At 42.5% G+C, this 24,095-nt stretch overlaps 2 protein-coding genes and 1 long non-coding RNA gene across 3 annotated transcripts; 1 reads left to right on the top strand and 2 right to left on the bottom strand.

The window, feature by feature from the left end:
- Positions 1–4,229: 4,229 nt before the first annotated feature.
- fgf4 (fibroblast growth factor 4) lies at positions 4,230–9,746 on the bottom strand. The gene is made up of 3 exons (XM_037789153.1): positions 9,272–9,746; positions 7,444–7,547; positions 4,230–4,444 (listed from the first exon to the last, which is right to left on the bottom strand). Exons 1-3 carry the CDS (start codon positions 9,720–9,722, stop codon positions 4,340–4,342), a joined length of 660 nt encoding a protein of 219 aa, XP_037645081.1. The 5' UTR covers positions 9,723–9,746; the 3' UTR covers positions 4,230–4,339.
- On the top strand, positions 8,428–10,711 carry LOC119499924. The gene is made up of 3 exons (XR_005209485.1): positions 8,428–8,535; positions 8,661–8,826; positions 10,565–10,711. It is a non-coding gene; the product is annotated as an uncharacterized LOC119499924 (long non-coding RNA).
- An 8,031-nt stretch (positions 10,712–18,742) lies between these two features.
- On the bottom strand, positions 18,743–22,791 carry fgf3 (fibroblast growth factor 3). Its single transcript, XM_037753940.1, is given in 6 exon segments — positions 18,743–19,977; positions 19,979–20,164; positions 20,630–20,733; positions 21,554–21,706; positions 21,709–21,867; positions 22,782–22,791. Coding segments are annotated over 6 exon segments (816 nt in total). The 3' UTR covers positions 18,743–19,773.
- Between the last annotated feature and the right edge of the window lie 1,304 nt (positions 22,792–24,095).

Raw genomic sequence — 24,095 nt, 5'->3', positions numbered from 1 at the left:
GTAGTGTGAACAAGACATGACTGTTACAATTAGTCCCTATTGTGAGAATGGGAATATTGGTACTTTAATTCAGTCAATTGACCATTCTTCACTGACAGCCACTATAATCTGACTGTTGAAGGCCACTTTGATTTGGTTGCAGCTGCAGCAGGTGATAACTGCTGTCTGCTGGTGTTAAATGTGTGCACTATCTTAAAGCAAGTCTCTGACAGAGACTTGCTTTAAGATATTACCACATCTTCAATTTGAATGTTTCTATCTAATGTTCATCAGAAAACGTAGGTCACTACATTCCAAGGATGCCAAATGTTGTAAAGGTTGTGAAGCCCTCAGAGACCAACGTGTGACAATATAAAAGAACATCAAACTGATATTTGAGCTTGTCTTGTCATTGAAGAGAGATGTATACAGATTAAAGGTGAGGATGGAGCGTCTCAGTCCTGTGTGGATGTACATGTCTGGATTAGCACCAGTCACAGGCTGTGGGATGTTACGATTGTAGGTGTATATGAGTAACCCCGATCCCATCAAGCACATTTATAATTATGTTGCTCAATGGGACATAGAAACTTAGCTAGTTCAACTCTCTTGATTACTTACAGATTATGTTGCTTTATGCTGTTTATAATTCCCCAAAAACCCAACAATTTGCATTATACTATGAACTAGAATGGCACTCGGAGACCGCAGACCTCCGCCAAGGTGCCCAAGTACGATTGCCCCCACCCCCTCCTTGCAGCTTGCGCCATCATCCACGTGAATTTTTGTTTATGTTGAGATCAGCTGTACGTAGCGGCGCATCGTAAAACACTAAAACTCACCTAAACTGTCGTCGTTACTCTTTCCAACAATCAGAGTTTAATGAGTAAAAACGCTGAATCTACAGTTGTCTCTCTCTCTGAAGGAAAGAGGTGGGGTCATGCGTCATCAAGGCATCATCAGTTACACTGCCCATGTGTTATACCCAGAGGTCTTAATGTTCTGGCTGATCGGAATCCTTAAAAAAGTCCTGAATCCGGATCATGATCCGGATCGCCACCAAAATCAAATGGATTGTTCATTGTGCCACACCCCACCCCTCCTAAAAATTTCATTCAAATCCATCACAGACTTTTGGAGTAATCCTGCTAACAGACAAACCAACAAACCAACAAACCAACAAACCAACAAACCAACAAACCAACAAACCAACGCTGGTGAAAACATAACCTCCTTATATTACCTCGTAACCTCCGGAGGTAATAATCAGTGTCACACATACTTTTTTTAACTGAAAAAGTACCTGAATGATAAAAGACAATGTTATTACAGAAACACAGATAACAACACACCGTACATTTAGGGGATCATGATTTTATTGTCAACTCGCCTTAAGTTAGACTTTAGCCATGTGCACAGCACATACAGTGTGACACTTTATCAGGCCCCGTATAAAACTACAGGACAAATTGATAAAAGTAGTTGATACAAAATTGTCATAAGACCACAGGACTCAAGAATTATAGATAGGACAGTATCATATCATCACTTCACAAAAGAAAAAATCCTGTCCCTGAACGCAGATGTCCAGGCGGCAGAGTGAGAAAGACAGTTCATATGTAGATGTGTCAGAACCAGTTTGAGCAGTGAAATCCGGTCAGTTTTGTAACTATAGTCTAACTTTAGTTTGTTCCAGAATGGACCGTGTTTACAGATACACACCCAATTTCACTTTAAAATCATCAAATTTCCACTCACTTTGAATGGTCACTTCACTCAAATTGCAAAAAAAACAAAAAAAAAAATGTTCCCTTCCATCTAGCCATGCAGATAGTGTCTTTTTTAACCAGTTTGTTTTTTTCATCCATCTCTTGTTGTGCTTACAGAATAAAAAAAATGACATTTAAATAACTTCACAGCAACATCTAAAAGAAAGTAGTTCCAGTCAAAACGGATTGTTATCCCGCATAACAGGGATGCTGTTTTTAGTGTTTCAAGAAGGAGGTCTTAGAGAAGGATATCTCAAAACCTGGGCATGTAAAAACAAAACTATCTGCAGGACCAGATATCACTCGGTAGGTAGGTGAGGAAATATATTTTTTGTAATTTGGGTGAATTGACCCTTTAACAGCTGTTAAAGAAGAACTTTAACAACTACATTGGTCTTGCTTGGACTAAAGCTGAATAACCAAATGAGCAGCCGGAGTAGAGGACTGGCTCTGGGTCAGTGACAGAGGGCAGAAAGCGATTCTATTGTAAACATGATGCCCGCCATGCAAAGCAGTGATACCGGAGAACACTGAGCACAAATGTGAGCGCCAGACACACCAGTAGACCAGCAGAACATCGCTGCTGACCGGCTGAGATGTTGCAGAGGAGTTTTAAACAGCCCCATGTTAACAAGAGATGCTACTGGACTAGCAGACTGACTTTTGCACTTATTCTAACAACAACCTGACATATATCTCACAGTAGTGATCCCGCCTGGCTTGGATCGGCCCTCCGCATCCACAGCTGGTTTGCAGGAATCACAGCCTAAAGCCACCACAGCGACAGTTTTGCATGATATTTGCTTGAGCTATTTGCAACTTAATACCTAGCGTGTGCGTTCGGTCGGCGTGGCCTGCCTCTGCGCGCTGATACATCATCACTTCTACTGCAAGCACTCTCACTCAACAGAGAAAAAAACAGTACAATCCCAAACAGGAGTCAAGGCTGGTTACAATAATATGTGCTTTGTGGAATGTTGAAAGTGAGATTTCAAGATAAAAGACTGAATAAGAAAACAGGACGGCGTAGCAAAAAAGGAAACAAAAAAGAAAGAAAACAGGTAAAATGTCACCAGTCCTTTCTTTGACCTGGGATGTAGACGATCAGTGGATTTATTCATCAATTTGCACTAAAGTGAGCCAATCAAACGCAACTTCCACCCAGCTCTGTTGGTTTTTAAAACTGCCCGCCCCCCTCCCCCCCCCCCACCCTCCGAAAGGAATACCAGCACCTTCAGTTACTTAGAGGTTATATTTACAAAATATATAAAGAAAAATATAGGGTTACCGGCCCGAGCATATAGTACCGTCCAACAGCTGTCTGTAAATATTTCTCCCATGATTATCCTTTCTAAAAGTAAATCGCAGGGTAAAGATAGCTGGAACGTGACAAGGCGCAACTAGGACAACATGGCCACCAGAGCTGGGCTGTAGTCAACTGGAGAGACTCACGGAGAGACGGAGAGGACACCAACACAAGAGAAGAGACATGTACACTAAACTGAGCTAGTGCATGGGGGCGGCTAGCGCTCGACAAAGTGAGCTTATTTTATCCTGAGTGTGTTGTTGTTCATCACTGCACAGGGAAATAACTGGAGGGGGAAATGCACTTAGTAAATGACACTGACGTATAGGCTGAGAAAGTCCTTCAAAACTAACGGAAGACCGTGCTTCAGGATACTGAGATCATTAAAGGGATGGTTCCACTTATTTGCTTTCTTGCTTTTTTTCCTGCCAACGTCACGGTGACAAGATGTGATTTGTGTACGGATTAAACAAATGAGATATAACGTGTTAGTTTAAAGGTGTTCAACTGGCACAAAGCCGTCCTGCTTCATACCCAGCAGGCAGACTGATTCCTTCCAGTCCAGTAATAATATCAAAGAGGATGCCGCTCTCTATCTGCAGTCTGATAGGTCTGACCTGAGATTGACAGCAGAAAAGTTCAGAGTTCACCCCCCCTGGCAGGTCTATAAACAGACCAGTGGAGGTCCCCCCCCCCCCCCCCCAACACCACCTCTCCCCGGCAGTAAGATGATACTGTTTCAATTAGGCTCCAGTGCCACACAAAGGAGCTGGAGCTTTTGGCAATCAGTGCCACTTCTGACACCAAAGACACTCACGCCTCATTTATTTTTTAGTCTAAGACTCAAGAAGGTCCTGTTTGGTTGAACCCTAACCACCAAACAAAAACAATTTTCCCATCATTGCAAAGAAAAAAACAACATCATTCAGTAGCAGCAAATATCTGATAAATTAGAAAATGAAAACATAAATTATGTGTTTAGCATCTTTGATCCCCTCTTAAACTCAGTAAAAAGACATCCCCCCTCCTCAAAAAAACATAAATGTTAACATAAATAAAAAAGAAAAATGAATATATACAAAGCTAAAGCAATATGGTACACTTGCATAAGTGAAAGTGCATCATGGTTTGGAGTCCCCCCAAAGTCCCCCTCCCACCCCCCCCCACCTCCTCTGTCTCCATATTGAGGTGAAGTCTATTTATGAGGCCACTAGATTCTTGGCAAGAAATGTGTCACCGGTCATGGCGGGTGACACTCGGTTTCCTCTTTTTTGTTTTGCCGTTCTTACTCAGGGCCGATGAACATCCTCGGGTAGACCGCCGACTCGTAGGCGTTGTAGTTGTTGGCGAGGAGCTTCTCTCTGAACTTACACTCGTTGTTGTAGTGTAACTGAAAAAGAGAAAAGACGGAGATGTGCGCAGTCAGGATTAGTTGAAAATGCTGATTGTTTTGAGGCAGAGACAAAACAAAGATGACGTGACATTTCTGTGTGTGTGTGTGTGTGTGTGGGGGGGGGGGGATTCTGTAAGTCTGTATTGTTCGTTGTGATTACTATCAAACAATTGCTTTATTCAGACACACAAGACCATTGTACAGTAGCTTGTATATAAAAAATGAGATTATCAAATGATGAATGATGTGAGTGAGGCAGGACTCAGGATCACTGAGTGGAAGAATAGCTGGTGAGCTGGAATCACGAGGCTCTTTACAATTGAATTTAGTCATTCTATCTCTTGTTGTTAACTAGAATGGCAATCGGAGAGCGCAGACCTCCGCCAAGGTGCCCGAGTAACGATTGCCCCCCCCCCCCCTCCGTTCAGCTTGTGCCATCATCCACGTGTATTTTTGTTTATATTGAGATCAGCTGTACGTAGCGGAGCATCGTAAAACACTTCATTCAAACTAGACAGAAACAAAATAAAACTCACCTAAACCATCGTCGTTACTCTTTCCAACAATCACCAAGTGAGCTTTGGTCCAACTCAACTGTCATTTCACAGAGTTTAATGTGAAAAACGACAAATCTACAGGTGTCCCCCACCACCCCCCCACTCTCTCTGTCTCTGTCTCTGAAGGAAAGAGGCGGGGTCATGCGTCATCAACGCGTCATCAGTTACACTGCGCATGTGTTATACCCAGAGGTCTTAAGGTTCTGGCTGATCGGAATCTTAAAAAATTCCTGAATCCGGATCATGATCCGGATCGCCATCAAAATCGAATGAATTGTTCATTGTGCCACACCCCACAACAATTTCATTCAAATCCATCACAGACTTTTGGAGTAATCCTGCTAACAGACAAACAAACAAACAAACTAACAAACCAACGCCAGTGAAAACATAACCTCTTCCTAGGCCGAAGGTAACCAGGTAGTTCTATTTGTCCACACATTGGTGATCAGGTGAGGATTGGGTCGCACTAGGTATTCGTAAATTCATCACTAAGTTTGTGGTGTAAGGCAAGTCCTTCTGTAACTACAGCAGCATCACGAGCCGTTACACATTGCATCTGAAAATACCAGTTTGCAGGGGACAAACCATACAATATACGTAAATGCTACAGTATAGTCCCTTTGTACATGTAGGATTGATTTTTTCATACGTCTGCATACATGAAGAAATGTTTTGTGTTTCAGGTCACGGAAGACTAGAAAGGAGCTATATGAATGCAAGTCCATTTACCATATTTTTTTGTAATTTGAGATATATTGTGTTGTTTTTGTCAATTGTAATTAAAAATCTTCCCAGTTTACATCATTATTAAACAGCATTTTGATCAACTGCCAGGTCAAATATGTTAACCGTGTACCATATAACTTTTTTTCACAACAATGACCGGCTCGCTGTACATTATCCCACTTATTACACGGCTACTTACTGAAGAAATCAATATTTTGACACAAAAACAGTCCGCCAGAGTCCGACATCAGAGCTGCGCCCATAGCAACGGTCTGTCATACATAACAACGGTCTGTTATAAATAGCAACGGTCTGTTATAAAGAAATTACAGACCACAGAACGCCGTGATTGACCAATCAGAATCGAGTATTCAACACAGCCGTGTAATAAATATTCAGTAATAACTTCTCTTTCCGTAGAACTAGCCACTAGTGGTGCAACTTGTTTAATTCTAATTTAATTATTAAGTTGGTGATGTGCAAATCTCCATCTAGTTAACACTTATGCAACCTGCTCCTGAACCCCATCTGGATTTTAGGAATTTTCCCGTGAGACATTTTAGTTTCAGCGATTGAAAGCTAACATCGACGGCACCGAGGTCATGCCCTCTGTATATTTTCTGGGAAAAAATCTGGAGGGACAATGGTGATTATTTTTTATGACAGTTCCAGTACTTTTAGACTTAAAGGTAGGGTTGGTAGTACTGTTCAAATATATATATTTTTGTTATATTAGTTTAAATTCACCTTACATCCCTACAGCAATTAATAAATCGAATGCTCTGACAAAAAAAAGGGACCTTCGCTCAATACTAATTGTTACTGAATAGAGCCTGAACACATCACAGTGTAAATCAATGACACCTTTCCGTGTTGAAATCAGCACAATATTCACAATTATAGCATTATCAGGGAAGGTCTCGGGCCTCGCCCCCTCAGCTGTTCAGGTTGGGCCCTAGGCCGGACTACGGTGCAGCGGCCCAACGTGCTTCTCACCCGGGATTGGATCCTGGTCTGGCACGGCAGGGAGGATCCTACTGTAACATTCTAGTTTTTAAGAAATCTTGTCGGTTGTGAGTTTACTGCGTCCCAAACACATTTTCTATCGTCCCTGGGACGCCGTTAGTCTCCAGCCCTGAGTAGAAAAACAAGTACTTTTAATGTTTTCAGAACTTTGGCATCAACTCGGTACCGAAGTATCGGTTCTCGTAACTCCCCTAGTGTGCGTGTCAAACTCCGACACAGAGAGCAGAGGAGTGCGCCTGTAAATGACACCAAAATGTGGTAGAGACTCTCAGTGTCACAGATCATAGTTTTTTTATCACATGACTATTTTGGTACAAATGTTTACTCACCAGCGTGGCGGAGAGCCTTCTGAGGTTTAAATCGACCCACATTTGGTGCTTAATTTTGGACCCTGTTGACGTTCATTATGATAATTGTGGGTGAGTGTCTTTTGGAGGGAGGTCTGAAGGGGACGGACTGTCAATGTTGATGACTTGGTGACGTTCTCTCTAGATTCAGGGACTCTTGGAGCTAGAGCTGCTAGCTAATTTCATTGGAAAAGAGTTTGCAACACTGGACTCAGTTTTTCAGTTGGATAATCTTTAAAATCGAGTGTACTCTGGCTAGTTTCTCAGCATCACCAGCCCTAGCTTTAATGTGTATGTATGTGTATGTGTAAGTCAGTCACAGTGTTGGTGCACTCACAGATCCGTAGAGCTTTCCTCGCCGGTTCATGGCCAGAAAGAGTCTGCTGCGAACGCCCAGCAGAGTCACCACTCCTCTCTCCACCGGAGAGATCTGCAAAAGACCTGCAGGGAAAAACAAAGCACACACACACACACACACACACACACAGTCAAACACACCGGTCTGCTGGAGGGAACCAAACCTGCTGCTCCGCACAGACACTGACATACATTACAGGACGTGTGTCCCCGAAGATGAGCTGTTTACTCAGAAAGCTGTAGGATTCAGTTTCTATCTGAGATTCGAGCTGTAAATGCTGATGAGCACTGACATATTTAAACCTTTTACAGGTGATGCAGTGTGTCAACTATGTGATGCTCAGTAACACAAGTACATTCATTTTAGTTAGGTATGGCAGCCTGATCTCATTGTAGATTTTTGTCAATAAAGGGTGAAGAATTGTGAACTGTGTGAACTCAAACTGTCAATTCAAACAGAATTTTACAAGTACAGTAATGAAATCCTGATCTTAACCAAGGTGATCTAACCGAATCCCAAAACTGGGCTTAAACATGACTAAAATATCTCAGAATATTTTATGAAAAATAGAGCTGTCACATTCAGCTTGATGTCATGTGACAATTTGTGGCTTACGGAAGTCACAAAAAGACCAATATTTCCTCTGAGGTTTGGTTGCTAACACGTAACAACTGGCCCAAATAACAACATCTGGTCAGTCATCACTCATTATTGTATTCTTTTGTACATCTGTGGAGGTAAATGACATTAAATGCGGAGCCATTTACTGATGCAGTTTCTCACTTGGCCTTGACAAGCCGGTGGGTTACAGCAGTGTCCTTTGTTCCTGCCATCATTTTACAAATGTTTTACAGTGGCTTGAATTCCTCACAGAGATTTTTCTGTAATGTATCTCCTCGAATCTTTATGCCTTGTCTCAAAATAGTTCAGAGGCAGCACAAAAAACACCCCAACATGTTTGAAGTTCTCCAAGGCAGCCTGTCAATTCCACAGCTCGCCCTTCATGCCACTCAGATAGTAGGAGCACACTTCACAAAGCCGGGATGACAGGGATTAGATTTGACATGAAAGGTAAATAGATATTTGTTATTCTTCGTGTCTGCAAATGCGAGCCCGGTGTATGACCATGTCTTGGCCAGACTGCTGGGGTTAATCTGTCTTAACAGATGGGTCTATGCGCTGTGTCCTAACTTTAGGTGCTGGCTGGTCTGCTGCCTGGATCACAAGCGAGCTCTGGTTACACACAAGTCAGGGCTAGAAAGAACCAGCACACATAATGCTCAGAGGCACTATGGAAGGCCTCCAGATGTTGGATCAATAGCCTCATCTGTAACCAGGAGGAGCAGGAGCTCAGTATTATAGGTATATAGATATTTTTATATCTGGTATATGTTTTTGTACTTTGTACTACTAACTTTTTTACTACCTTTTTACTAACATGTTTTGCACTATGGAACTGTGATGCTGGAAACTTGAATTTCCCTCGGGATTAATAAAGTTACTATCTATCTATCTATCGGTCTAGTATTGATTGGAGTGAAAAGTGAAGGTTTGGATCAGCAGGTGGTTTAGTCAGTGACTGGAAACATCTAAATAATAGGCTATTGTTTTAGTTATTACTTTATATATTCAAAGCGTATAAAAAAACTATTTATCAGCTTTGTTAGTAACTTTGTTGTTCTTGTTGTTTAAAACCAACCATCCTGTGAGAAACTGAGAGTTACAATAAAAACGTCAAAAGTGAGGAAATAAAATAAATAATCAGCTGCTTTAATATCAAATTAATAAATCATTTTAACAAACTTACTGTGTCGGTTTTCGTTGTGTACTCCCGTTATTTTCCCGTCCGGTAACACCTGAATGTGAAAGCCGATTCCCACGTTGCAGTAGAGGCGTCTCAGCCTCTTGATGCCCAGGAGGTAGTCTCCGTCCCGGCTCACCTCCTCCCGCTTCTCCCCCGGGATCCGCGCCAGGGACCGGGAGTACAGGGCCTCCAGGCGGTCCGCCGTGACGTTCAGGCTGGGGGCGCCTCCCGCCAGTCCGGTCACCAGGCCCAGGACCAGGACGGTCCTCAGGGCCGCCAGAGAGCCCATCCCGGGTCGGGCTCTGAAAGCAGCCTCCCGGCGTTTGCCTTTCCAATGAAGCGAGAATAAGACGAAACAGTAGCGGCAGCAGCAGCAGCGGACGCGGCGGCGGCAGCAGCGGCAGCGCGGCGGAGCGGAGCGCGGCGGAGCGGAGCGTGTGGAAGTGTCGCTCATTCCCAGACCGACAGGCGCACTGGTTTACTGCAGCTCCGGAGCGACATTGATCTGCATGGACGCCGCGCAGCCATGCCTCTATATTTATACCTGCAGACACATTACATCACAGCTCCACACTTAGGAGAGAAAATCTTAACAAACTACGTTTTCACAATCAGGACGCAACCAAAACAGAGTGAAATAATAGCTGTGTGTGTTATCTGAGAGAAAATAAGTCACACAAGTTTGTAGAAAAGACATGAATAAAGGCGTTATTATGATAAAAAGAAAACTTCTTTGTGTGATCATTATCAGTAGCAGAATATCATAATTTATGTATGGGAGGATGTAAAATAGGAAACGGCCAAGTTAACAGGCGGTGGTGTCGAGACAGGAGACAGTTCTATAAATGAACAATAACAGGAAAAAACACAGGTCCAATTCAACCAAATGAAAAACGCGCTAACTTAAGACTGGTAGAAGGGAAATCACGTTCCGGCCCTCAGAGAAAACAATGGCAAGACTAAATAGAGAATTTAAGTATGGTTGTCATTGTTGGCCCAAACTTTACACAGCTCTGACGTGACAACTGAATAACTTGTCCAGTTTGTGAACTGTGATATGTGTTTTTGTAATAAAATAAAATAAACATACAGTACATCCTCCTGCTGAAGAAAGAGTCCCATTAGAAACCTGAAACTCTTGACAGTTTTAGTCCTCACAAATGATTTTAGCCTGGTGGTGTGTTGTAAATGTTATTTCATTACACCCTAAAGTTAGTTTTTTTTGTGTATTCTTATTATTTGATTGTATGTTTCTTTTCTGTTCTAAAAGCTTGCCCTTTTCTGTTTCATATCCAGGGACGTTGTTGATGGCTCACACAGGGAAACCCAGCGAGCTCACCATTTTATTTGCAGATGCCACCACTGGACTTTCAGTTTGGTGCATTATAATTGTTTTAAAGGTCCCATATTGTAAAAAGTGAAATTTTCAGGTCTATTATACTATAAAGCAGGTTTAAGTGCTATATATAAATACTGTTAAACTATCAAAAGCTTACTATACGGAGAAATACACACAGCCCGTATTCAGAAATTGTGTGTTTGAAACAAGCCGTTAGGATTTCTGTCCATTTGTGATGTCACAAATATACAATATTTAGACCATTACACGATTTTAAACATAAACATTCTAAATGTGTCCCAGTTTATATCCTGTTGCAGTGTATACAAATAACATCAGCTGACAGGAAGTAAACATGGAACCAAGCTGTTGCCTGGCAATGCAATTCCATTGCAATTCCGTTGCAATTCCGTTGCATGCACTAAAATGGAGCGTTTCAGACAGAGGGTAAATACAGGTATACTCAGGCAGACATTTATGAGGAAAATAATTTTTTTTTTTTAACATTACAGCATGTAAACCTGTTCTAGTAGAAACACAAAATACAAGTATGAACCTGAAAATGAGCATGATATGGAACCTTTTAAGACAGCAAAACTCAAATGCGTCTCTGAAATACTATGTTTTTTTGTTAAATGATTTGTTGTTAGATTATAATAACTAACTGGTGTCATGGCAGCGTGCCTTTGATGTGTGTCATTCCGATGCACTGGTGCATTGCTTTTGATGTCGATTGAAATAAAGCAAACTAAATGGCTCCCCCCCCCTTTATTTCACCATTTCATCAATGCTATTATCCCTGCAATATATGTCAAGCGCTACCATTTACCCTCCCTGTCGAGTGTCCTATTATGTATCTCTATGTTGGAGCACTAAAGGTCTTCCCTGTCTGTCACCCCCCAGAGACAGAGTCCTTTGATCTCTGGGGTGGCTCGGTCCTGCTCCTCATTGACCACGCATGAAACGTTTTCTCACGTTCACATTTGGCTGATCCTCAATGTACGTCGACGTTGTTTCTTTGTGTGCTGCCAAATGGCTCCATGAATGCAGTCAGATCTTAGAGACAATCCCGTGGTGTCGAGGCGCCTAGGTTGATAACTATCAAAACCCCAAAAATGGCTGACATACCAGTCAGGTCCAACAGGACCCAGTCTGGAAGTCTGGTGTACCAAAGCACCCCCCAGGTCGCCTGCCTGGACCAAAACAACGCCAGTAGTCCATCAAACCTCCACGGAGGCTGTCAAGGACCAGAAAAGGGCCATCATATAAAACCAATCGACCTCCAGGCCAACTCGTGGACCACTGGACCTCCAGGACAACTGATGGACTCTTGGACCTCAAGAACAATTTATTGACCACTGGACCTCCAGGACAACTTATGGACTCCTGGATCTTCAGAACAACTTATTGACCACTGGACCTCCAGAACAATTTATTGACCACTGGATCTCCGGAAACACTTATTGACCACTGGACCTCCAGAACAATTTATTGACCGCTGGACCTCCAAAAAAACGTATTGATCAACTTATTGACCTCTGGACCTCCAGAACAAAGTATTGACCTCTGAAGCTCCAGGACAACTTATTGACTGCTGTACCTCCAGAACAAAGTATTGACCGCTGGACCTCCAGAAAAACATATTGATCAACTTATTGACCTCTGAAGCTCCAGGACAACTTATTGACCATTGGAACTCCAGAACAACTTATTGACCACTGGACCTCCAGAACAACTTATTGATCGCTGTACCTCCGGAACAAAGTATTGACCGCTGGACCTCTGGAACAACTTATTGACCACTGGACCTCCAGAACAACATACTGACCAACTTATTGACCACTGGACCTCCAGACAAACGTATTGATCAACTTATTGACCACTGGACCTCCAGAACAAAGTATTGACCTCTGAAGCTCCAGGACAACTTATTGACCACTAGACCTCCAGAACAACTTATTGACCACTGGACCTCCAGAACAACTTTTTGACTGCTGTACTTCCAGAACAAAGTATTGGCCACTGGACCTCCAGAACAAAGTTTTGACCACTGAAGCTCCAGGACAACTTATTGACCACTGGACCTCCAGAACAACTTATTGACCACTGGACCTCCAGAACAACTTATTGACTGCTGTACTTCCAGAACAAAGTATTGGCCACTGGACCTCCAGAACAAAGTATTGACCACTGAAGCTCCAGGACAACTTATTGACCGCTGGACCTCCAGGACAACTGATGGACTACTGGACCTCCAGAACAACTTATTGACCGCTGAACGTCCAGAACAAAGTATTGACCACTAGACCTCCAGAACAACTTATTGAACGCTAGACCTCCAGAACAATTTATTGACCACTGAACCTCCAGAACAACTTATTGATAACAGAATCTCCAGAACAACTTATTGACCACTGGACCTCCAGGACAACTGATGGACTCATCAAGCTCCAGAACAACATACTGACCAACTTATTGACAACTGGACCCCCAGAACTACTTACTGACCACTGGACCACTGGAAAGAGAACTTATGGGCCGCTAGACCCTCAGGACCTTATGGGCTAATGGACTGCTAGACCTTCAAGACAACTGATTGTGAAACTTGCGCAAGATGCTTAAGGTTAGGCATTGACCTTGAATAGTTAAGGTTAGGCATTGACCTTGAAAAGGTAAGGTTAGGCATTGACCTTGAATAGTTTAGGTTAGGCATTGACCTTGAATAGTTTAGGTTAGGTATTGATCTTGAATGGTTAAGGTTAGGAACTGACCTTGCCTAGTTTAGGTTAGGCATTGACCTTGAATAGTTAAGGTTAGGCACTGACCTTGAATACTGACATTGAATAGTTAAGGTTAGGTACTGACCTTTAATATTGACCTTGAATAGTTAAGGTTAGGAACTGACCTTTAATATTGACCTTGAATAGTTAAGGTTAGGCATTGACCTTGAATAGTTTTAGGTTAGGAACTGACCTTTAATATTGACCTTGAATAGTTAAGGTTAGGCACTGACCTTGAACAGTTAAGGTTAGGCATTGACCTTGAATAGTTTAGGTAAGGATAGGTCGTCGGGCAGCGAGTCTTGTGAGAGTTTTTGCAATTTGCGGGTTACCTTCTAGACACAACCACTGGTTGACCACAGGATCTCCAGAATGACCGACGCAACACTGGACCTCTAGAATCTGAGCCGGGCGGTTCAGAGTGTTCCTGTAAGTGAGGACCTGAAGACGTTTGTGTGCCGACCAGACCAGCAAGTCCTGTTCTGTTGCTGTCCATGGTTCTGTAATCTCCTATTAACACTTTAAAATAACATTAAGTTGAGGTGTTTCTCTCCAGTCACGCTGGGTTTTGTAAGTTACAGTATGTACAGCTTTATATTTTGTTTATGTTGTACTGAAGCCATTGTGGTTTTAGGTTGCATGTACGCAATGAATTATGCTGAGGGAAAGAGGTTTTAGATTTCACTGGGTGACAGCTGCAATTCAGATCCTAAAATGTCTCAACATTCAACACAAGCATTCGTTCACTGACTTGTTTATTCAACACTTGCAAAGCTATGCACTGCATCTTCTTTATAATTCATGAACACAGGACAACGACATGGCTTTTTTATTTTACTTTCAATCAAAAAGAATTATCACTGATTATAACTATGGAAACCATGCTTGTGTTGACCCAGGCACAGCACAGTCTCCCTTTGTCTTTTTGCTGGGCCCGAGCATTTTTTCAACCAAAAATCAACCTTAAAGGTCCCATATTGTAAAAAGTGAGATTTTTATATTATAAAGCCGGTTTAGGTGCTTTATAAATACTGTTAAACTATCAAAACACTCACTATACGGAGAAACACACACAGCCCGTATTCAGAAATTGTGCGTTTGAAACAAGGATTTCTGTCCATTTGTGATGTCACAAATATACAATATTTAGACCATTACACAGTTTTAAATGTAAATATTCTAAATGTGTCCCAGTTTATTTCCTGTTGCAGTGTATGTGAATAACATCAGCTCACAGGAAGTAAAACATGGACCCAAACTGTTGCCTATCAACGCAATTCCGTTGTAATTCCGTTGAAATGCACTAAAACGGAGCGTTTCAGAAAGAGGGTGAATACAGGTATGTTCAGGCAGACAATATGAGGAAAATAAAGTTTTTTTTTAACATTACAGCATGGGAACATGTTCGAGTAGAAACACAAAATACAAGTATAAACCTGAACATGAGCACGATATGGGACCTTTAAAAGCTGGAAGACCCTCAGAAAAAAAAGTGGTGTACATAAAGTGTACATACAGTGCACAGAAAGTGAGTTCATCTTCTGAATGTTGTGTTCATGGAAACTTAATTTAGTCATTATTCTGGAAAAATTCAAACTATAATTCTTTCCCTTATTCCCCTTTTTATTCCTTGCATATATGCTGCAGTAATAACCAGCTAATATAGTCTAACCATCTAATGTATGAGACACTAAACATTAATCTGTTCAGATATCAGCCGGAATTCATGTCACACATGTCTGTAAGGTGTGAAAAGGTGTGCTACCTGTGTAATATGTATATCCAGTGTCATGTTCTGTGTATCCAAACAGAGGAAGAGAGACATTTCCTCTGATATTGTTGGCACAGTACAGTTGGATGCCGGCCAGCTAGACAGCTGTCACTGAACTGCTGCCAGACTGGATTCGCTAAGTGACTTGTACCGATGAATTTGTCTACATTACGTAATTCCCTGAATAAAATGCTTAGCTTTTATTGCCACATACTGTCTTTCGAAGGACTTCTGTAGAATAATTTCTCATCCAGGCTTATGTGTAGTTTTTAAAAGCAAAACATTTAAGTAGCTTTTTTTTTTCTAAATATTCAGATGATTGGGGTAAATATGTCAAACGTGTTTGTAACTGTGTTCAACTATGGTTTAAAGGTCCCATATCGTGCTCAATTTCACGTTCATACTTGTATTTTGTGTTTCTACAAGAACATGTTCCCATGCTGTAATGTTAAAAAAACTTTATTTTCCTTATACTGTCTGCCTGAATATACCTTTATTCACCTTCTGTCTGAAACGCTTCGTTTTAGTGCATTTCAACGGAATTGCGTTGCTAGGCAACAGTTTGGGTCCATGTTTACTTACTTTCAGGTGATGTCATTCACATACACTGCAACAGTAAATAACTGGGACGTATTTAGAATGTTTATTTTTAAAACCCCCTAATGGTCTAAATATTGTATATTTGTGACATCACAAATGGACAGAAATCCTAACGGTCTAGCGTTTTAATAGTTTAACAGTATTTATATAGCACTTAAACCTGCCTTATAATATACAAAGACATGAAAATCTCCCTTTTTACTATATGGGACCTTTAAAGTGGTGTCCTTCAGCTGAGCTTTTGAAAACTTTTCATTCTGTTGGTGAAAAGATGAACATTCTGATATGTGTTGAAACATCACTTTGGGCATGAAGAATAACACTTTATGTCCTTTGCTTTTTTTTAATACTACTAAAAAGTCTGAAATGGTTGGATATTTCCTGTTTTTACTGGCTGCAGGCTTCCTGCAGAAGGCACTGAGCAGCTCTGCCAAACTGAGACTGCATGGTCAAATCACATGCACATTTACAGGAGGCAACGGACCACTGGTGTCTGGTAGAGAGGCAGCTATCTGCCTCTAGGGGTCACTGTTTACAAGTGAACACTTCTGTACTGCATTCAGGGACCATGTTTATGTTTAAACCTAATAAATAATAACAAAATGAACAAACTGTCCTCAGTGCTGTGTCACATCTTTGTAAGAAGACTGCTTAAAAAGTCCCATTTGCAACATTCAGTACCAGCAGAGAGCAAGTCTACTTGTAATACACGTGTAACATGATGATGACAGCATAACAAACACCCTGTAGTCATTTGTGTAAAAGGTGTGTGCACTTAAAGAAAAGTCAGATTAAGAAAAAAGTACCTCTTTCCATTAAGGCACTCCTTTTAAAGGGGTTATAAGTTGTAAATAACAACTTCATTAAAGGTCCCAAATCATGCACATTTTCAGGTTCATACTTGTATTTTGTGTTTCTGCTAGAACATATTTACATGCTCTAATGTTAAAAAAAACCTTTTATTTTCCTCATACTGTCTGCCTGAATATCTGTATTCACCCTCTGCCTGAAACGCTCCGTTTTAGTGCATTTCAACGGAATTGCGTTGCTAGGCAACAGTTTGGGTCCATGTTTACTTCCTGTCAGCTGATGTCATTTACATACACTGCAACAGGAAATAAACTGTGAAGCATTTAGAATATTTACGTTTAAAACCACCTGATGGTCTAAATATTATATATTTGTGACATCACAAATGGACAGAAATCCTAACGGCTTGTTTCAAACTCACAATTTCTGAATACGGGCTGTGTGTGTTTCTCCGTATATTGAGGGTTTTGATAGTTTAACAGTATTTTTTATAGCACTTAAACCTGCTTTATAATATAAAAGACATGAAAAACTCACTTCTACAACATGGGACCTTTAATGAATTATAATAGTCATTTTTAGATCAGTTATAAGTTATAACTTTAATAAGAACATCTTTTTAAGGTTAAAAGGATTGTGAATCCTTGATAAATATACATTTATAACATATATATATATATATATATATATATAATAAATGTTTAATAAGTTGTTAATGAATAGATTTTGGTCCGGATCCTCTGTAGCCAGAAGATAACTTTTCACACAGTCCAGTCCAGTCAAAATTATTTTTCACAACCCCAATGTGTTCTTATTAATGGTTTATAACTGTATAATCTATTTATAAATGTATTTATTTCTTATAAGGCAGGTCATTAGTTACAACTTGTAAACCTTTATAAAGGGTGGCTTTATTAGAGAGGCCTTTTACATGAACACACAGATTTTCCAGGGAACACCTAGAAGGACAAACATGTGTCCCATTAAGTCCCAGCTTACTGAAGCTGTGGGGAAAGGGATCCTCTGTGGCTCACCCTCTGAATGATAGGCTCACAATGATTTAAGTAATATGTAATTCACATCCAAATGCTCTCCAAGGAATCCTTCAGCCCGGCGAATATTACAGCTGAATGTGTTTTTTATTGCCCGGCCGGTAACTCTTAGTAGGACGTCATGGACAGAAAGGGCATGTAGAGAGACAATCAGAAGATTACCGTTGTTAAGTGCAACAGACACAAAAGGCCCATAACCTCTCTGAAGTCCCGCATTCCTGTTGAGTAATACTAGAGTTTGGCATTCATAACAAGCCATAGCAAGGTGTTATACTTTGTATGACACAGTTTCTGCTTTCAGGAGGGCCTGCCTTGTTTATCAACTCTGTGGCTTTTTGGTCGGTGTTTCAAAAAAAAAAAAAAAAAAAGCCCAAAAGTCTCAGGCGACATCGCTTCCCAGGCCCCCCTTGGGAGGAGCTATTGTCCGGGCAACAGGAAGCCTCCCCAGCCCGCAGGTATAGAATGACAAGGCTTTATACGCTGCTACCTATAGATGGGAGCGAGGCAAGGCAAAAACCTGAACATCCAAAATAGTCCCCAATGCTGCTTGTGACGAATTTTGCATTGATGGCCGTCTTTGTAGTTTCTGCTTGGTCCGTTTTGCGGCAACAGGTGCAGCACTTTAACAAAATGAGCTGCAGCGGGGGGAGAGGGATAATGTCAAATGTAGAGAGAGAGAGAGAGAGGCAGAAAGAGGTGGGAGGGGGGGTTACAGCTCTAAATGTGCACCCCCCTAAGTTGTAATAAACCTAGCTAACCTAGTGTAACTAACAGCCACACCTGTTTACAACAGCTCTACACAGCAGGCTGCTCTCTATTCAATGGTCCCAAAAGTCATTATTCGACTATATGTGTATTTTAATACTAAAATATACTAAGAAACTATGAGATAATCCTCAGGTTTGACCATTCCAATGTATTGACAGTATGATAGCTTTTATTTTACAGTTAAATCAAATGTAAATGTGGTAACCCTGTCCCGTGTGTGATTAAGGAAAGGTAGAGAAGTCCATCATGTCTTTGTTCAAGTCCTGCTGTTAAAAACATGTGTTTTTGTTTGTATAATTTTTACTTAGTATGTGATATCAAAACCTCGTTTTCAGAATTTCAACATGGAAGCTCACGATGAGATCGATCATTGTGAAAGAAAACACACATACACGGGTTCAGCTGCATCGTGTCCACGGCTGATCTCTACTAAACCACAAGAACACAGAGGATAGGATATTATTCCACGTCTGTGAAGACAAACTTTGGCTGCGAAAACTTGTTTGAACAAAATCAAAGAACAGTTGTTTCCTCGGGTCAGTACCATTGTGTTTTATATTGGAACCAGGGAGGTGAGAGAAAAAACTATGAAACAAACAGCAACACTGGTAAAAATGCAGAGATAGTATTATCAATAACTTACAACACAGGCACCAAATAAATATTCATGTCATTAGTAAAAAATATACAAAGTACATCTTTCAGTTTACAGACAGTAGACTATCACATTGTAACGTAAAAATACAGCCGACCACGTCCGTCTCACACCGAGCTCCCTTTGCCTCTTAATGTGAATCTGATATTAAAAGTGCTTTGCTGAATAAAAATCCTCTCTTCGGTATTCATCATATTTGTTAGCACTTCAAATGACCAAAATATTGTATAATATACTGTTTGTGAAATGAAAAGCTATAAAGTCACTGTACATGCATAGTGCATACTGTATTTACAATAATAGAAGCACTTTTAAAAGCTTTTTTTCTCAGTGTGAAATTGATGGTGAAATCGTTTCTTGTACAAAAGTAGAACTTTTTACAAAGTACGATGGAAGTTTTTAACTATATTAATACATTTGTTTACACAACAGTAGCATTTAAAAAAAGTCGGACGTCAGTAAATAGAAAATTACACAGCTGTGTGTGTCAAAGTCTCTTGAAGTGGAAGATTGATATATGTGCCCCAACGCTCTGTCTTTCCTTCTTCTATAGTTCGTTTTCTGTGCATCAACAACAACAACAAACTGGTGCTAATCCAGAGCGCAGAATCCGAGCCGTTCTCCCAACATCCTCCGCTGCAATCAGGCTGCAGCATGTGCCGAGATCCGGGGGTGCATGTTTGGACGAGTCAGAGGTGCCGTGGGGTCAGCTCCCATCTAAAAAGTCTGCTCAGTCATCTGACCGTCTGCCCTGGCCTTTCCTGGCGCGATGTCGCCGTCTACGGCGGTCGCCTCGGCCACTGTGGTGATGCGTGTGGTGGTGGTGTTGCTGTGCGCTCTGACTGTCTCTCAGCCGCCTCACCATCTCGTGGTCCTTGTTGCCCAGCACCCGAGGCAGGAACAGCGAGGCTTTGTCCGTGCTCCGGGTTTTAAAAGCCTCGCCGTGGCCGGCCTTTGCCGTTAATGGAAACGTACCACTGGCGCTTAGCGCTGGCCCGCCGCTTGCTGCCGCTGCCCCCACCCGGCAGCGCCTGCTCAGTGGAATGGTGGCGGGACGCGTAGGTGTTGTACCCCAACTCGTGGATCCGCTCCACAAATTCACACTCTTTGTTGAACACTTCCTGGGGAGATGAGAAAGAAAGAACCAGTGAGCCACGTTTGTCATGCGGCTTACCGTATGTTTTTGATTCAACCTCTCAAAGACGCTGTGAGTGTTTGCATTGCACTCATCTCCCACAACCTCTGCCACTGCTATCAGCCATAAAACAATAATTCAGGCCAGAGCGACACTGTAATGTTACCGCATTAAAACCTTTGTTATATTTGAGGCTTGCTGTATGTTTTTGATTCAACCTCTCAAAGACGCTGTGAGTGTTTGCATTGCACTCATCTCCCACACCCTCTGCCACTGCTATCAGCCATAAAACAATAATTAAGGCCAGAGCAACATGTGATGTTTACAACATTAAAACCGTTGTCATATTTGAGGCCTTTAAGCTGCTGCCTCTGGTCCGGCGTCAGCGGGGAGCTGTGTGTGTTGAAGAGAAGGTGACACATTTAGATGACGAGATGACATCTGTACCCACCGAGGCATACAGCCGTCCTTTATCGTTCATGGCCAGATATCTGCCGGAGAAAAGCCCTTTTATGGCCACGACACCCACGTCCACCGCCGTGATCTCCATGATGCCTGCAATACAGAGAAACATACAACAGTGAGATGACATACCAGCTGTATAACCTCTGCTCTGTGGCTCTGGGGATGTTTTAAGAAGATTCATTATGGTTCTAAAGTCTTTCAGAGATGTATTGATCGTTCCACTGACAACACTCGGTAAGCAGTTCTAAAACACAACAAGTTAACTTATGTAAAACAAAACGACACATTTTGTCATACTTCCAATAAAATAAATTAATTTCCGGTTGTGTTTACCGCCTCCTTCTCCTATTATTATTATTATTATTGGCTTTTTGAATCAGTGCTTGATCAGTCAGGGGCCCAGTGCACGCTGCACACGCACGGCTCTAATGGACATCACCTTTGTCCCGCCTGGATCTTAACACTGTGTCTGATAGGCTACACTTCCAATAGAGATTAACCTGTGACATGATTTCACACGCACACACACGCGCACGCACGCGCGCAGGCTACCTATCACGGACGCGCTCCGCTGAAGTAACTGACAGTGAAACTCTGATAGATTCACCTTGTCAGAGTTTACTAATGACACAAACAAATAAATAACATCCAAATATTATGCATACTACACATTTTTAATACATTTAAAGCTATATTAATAAACTTAATGTCTCGTTTCATTCCACAAATCTGCAATTTAATTTTTTTTTTTTTTTTAAATTTTTTAAAAAGCTTTCTTTAAACAAATAATAAAACATAAAACATAAAACATTTGTAATAAAATCTATCACATGTGTCACATGAACCTCTATATCTTAATATATCTGTGTAGGTGAACTTCTCTGTGCGTAAAAGTTGAGTGACTACTCACTGAACGGGTCGTTCTCCTCCAGTGATCCATCTATCTTCCCGTTAGGATGAATCTGTAGATGGTATTTGGTAGCGCAGTAGAGTTTCCTTCGTCTCGGTGCTCCTCCGAGGTGTTCATAGACTCCTCCGCGGCCCCCGGCGTCCCTCCGCGGCCGGGGTCGCAGGCCTGGCCCTGTGCGCAGCGGGCCCCGCGGGGACTAACGGGCTCCACCAGCAGGCTCAGCAACAACACAGCACATGGATCATCAGCATTGTGGCATGGCCGTGGAGCAACGATAGTGGTGGAAAAAAATGTTAAAAACCTCTTGTCCGGCTCTCGGGGGTCCCATTAAAGAGTCGGGGCCCCGGCGTTGGAGAGCTCCATCCGAGCCCCGAGAAGACGCTCCGCTGACGTACAGACAGACAGACAGCTCCACCAGCCGCCCACCGCTCCTCTCTGCTGCTGCTGCTGAAAACCCCCCTCCTCCTGCGGGTCTGACTGAGAGCCTCTGCTCCGGCTGGAGCGCAGATATAAAAGAAGCTTGTGGCGACAATAGGCTGAACTCCGACCAATTGATACAAAGGAAAGGGGGGAGGCAAAAGGGTATCGGCTCTGTGTGAAGTGAGAGACTGCGGCGTGGATAAAATTACACCAGTGGCTGAGTGCGGAACAGCTCTCTCCTCTGAACTCCTCTTCTGAAATATCCTGAAAGAGCAATTAGACATCCCAAATTATACAGGCGGGCTGAGCCTGCAGGCAGGCTCTGCAACAGGTGAGGAACAGGACTGTCCTTTAAAAAACACACTTAACTTATTACAACTTTGTCAACTGAATTCAGACTTTTAGGCCTCTCCCCTCTCATCTCTCACACTGGAGGATTTCCATTGGCCACTGTGGGACACAACTTTACCTTCCAAATCTTAAGAAGCATTCTGAGTGTTCAGAACTTTGACTTTTGGGTGGTCCGCATCTACCTGAAGTATAGATACATTCGTCAGGTGCTTGCCGAGCGACGGTGAACAGTGTCCCAGACTTCTTTCCCATCAGGAGAGGCTTAGGTCATTACTTCTGTAATATGTCTTGAATCGGAGCTCCTCGCTGGCAGCACAGTCCTGCAGAGATCCAGAGTTCTTCCAGAGGTGGTGACCCCGCCTCCACTGGCGGGTTAACTTGGGAATCAAACGTCTTCGCTCAGCAGATTAAAGTCTCTTTCTCCTAAAGTATTTAGATGCCCCTTCCTCCTCCTGACCTGTAAGCATTGCCCCGCTGACGCTGAGGGGTCGTTTTCTGTTCAAGTTAAGACAGAAAGACAAATGAATGAAGTCTCTCCATGTGCTCCTCACGCCACAAGAACCCTCTCTGTCTGTGCCTTAATTCTTCATCCTCCACCCGAGCAATGGATTTTTGTCCCAGACTTTTTTCCCATCCTAATGCCCCGGCTCTGGCTAGGCAGCAGCCGGTGGGCGGAAGAGCAGCAGGCTAAATGACTACTGCCTAAATTGCTTCCATCTTGGTCGCATTATGGTTTGCATTCTGGTAATTAGCACCATCATCTACAAATCTCTCTTGCCCTTTGGCGCTGCTCCACCCGCTGCTACGAGGGCCTCTTGCCTGAGAATCTCCCCCAGAGAGTCGACGGTTAATTTGTCTTCCCCTCCCATACATCACCGGCTAGCTTGCCTCTGTCACTTTATTTACCCCCGATGATCAGAAAAAAAGGCAGCTCTCTTTTTAATTACAAATGTGTGCGCGTGTAATGTATGCGCTCAGAGACCCCTCGCGAGTCAGACAACACACCGAAACATCAAGCCGGGGCCGTGTGTGTATCGGCGGTCGCGCTGGTGGCCGTTTCTAAGTGAGATGCTCTTGATGTGGTTAAATGCTGGAAGAGGGTGGGAACCTCAGATGTGGCTTGCTGTTTCTCTCAGAAACTATTTTAATTACGCTCCCCCTCCGCGCCGCCCACAATGCGTCCCAGCAATAAGCAGGGCAAACGCTCTCCAATTGTGAGGCGCTCGTGCACACACACTCACATCTTCCTCTACACATTAGGATACGTTTGTTGTTTTGTAATTTCGAAGATGCCAGGTGAAACAGAGCTAAATCAAAACTTCATAGGCCTCATTTTAGATCTTAACATGGAGATGCATTTGAGCAGGATGGGCTTGGTCCCCTCTTCTGTAGGGTTAGGGGTTTAGCCCCATTTGTGACCTCAGAAACCACGTAGCTCAGGAGTCCTTAATGGCAAAGTCCAATCCTTATATGTTCAGCGGTGGTTGCATCTTCTTTCCATGCTCTCACAGATGTGCTGGACACAGATCATCAAACGCATCTCGAGAGATCACTTGTATTAGATTCCCTGCTCGCCTTCAACCACAGCTAAACCAAAAAAAAAAAAAGTGTTCTCAGCCATCGAGTGAGAGGGAGGCTCGCAGCAGCAGCCGTTTGATGCCTCGGCTCGGGTACAGACTTCAGAACCTCGTCCGACTTATTTGGCAGAGGCAAATCAACTGTGTTTCCGAGCTTTGTTCTGCTATCTACACAATACAGAGTTGACTAATTG

The sequence above is a fragment of the Sebastes umbrosus genome, chromosome 2, assembly GCF_015220745.1.
Source record: "Sebastes umbrosus isolate fSebUmb1 chromosome 2, fSebUmb1.pri, whole genome shotgun sequence".
Lineage (NCBI taxonomy): Eukaryota > Metazoa > Chordata > Actinopteri > Perciformes > Sebastidae > Sebastes > Sebastes umbrosus.
The sequence above is the reverse complement of the archived record's forward strand: the minus strand, read 5'-3'. Positions and strand labels throughout refer to the sequence as shown.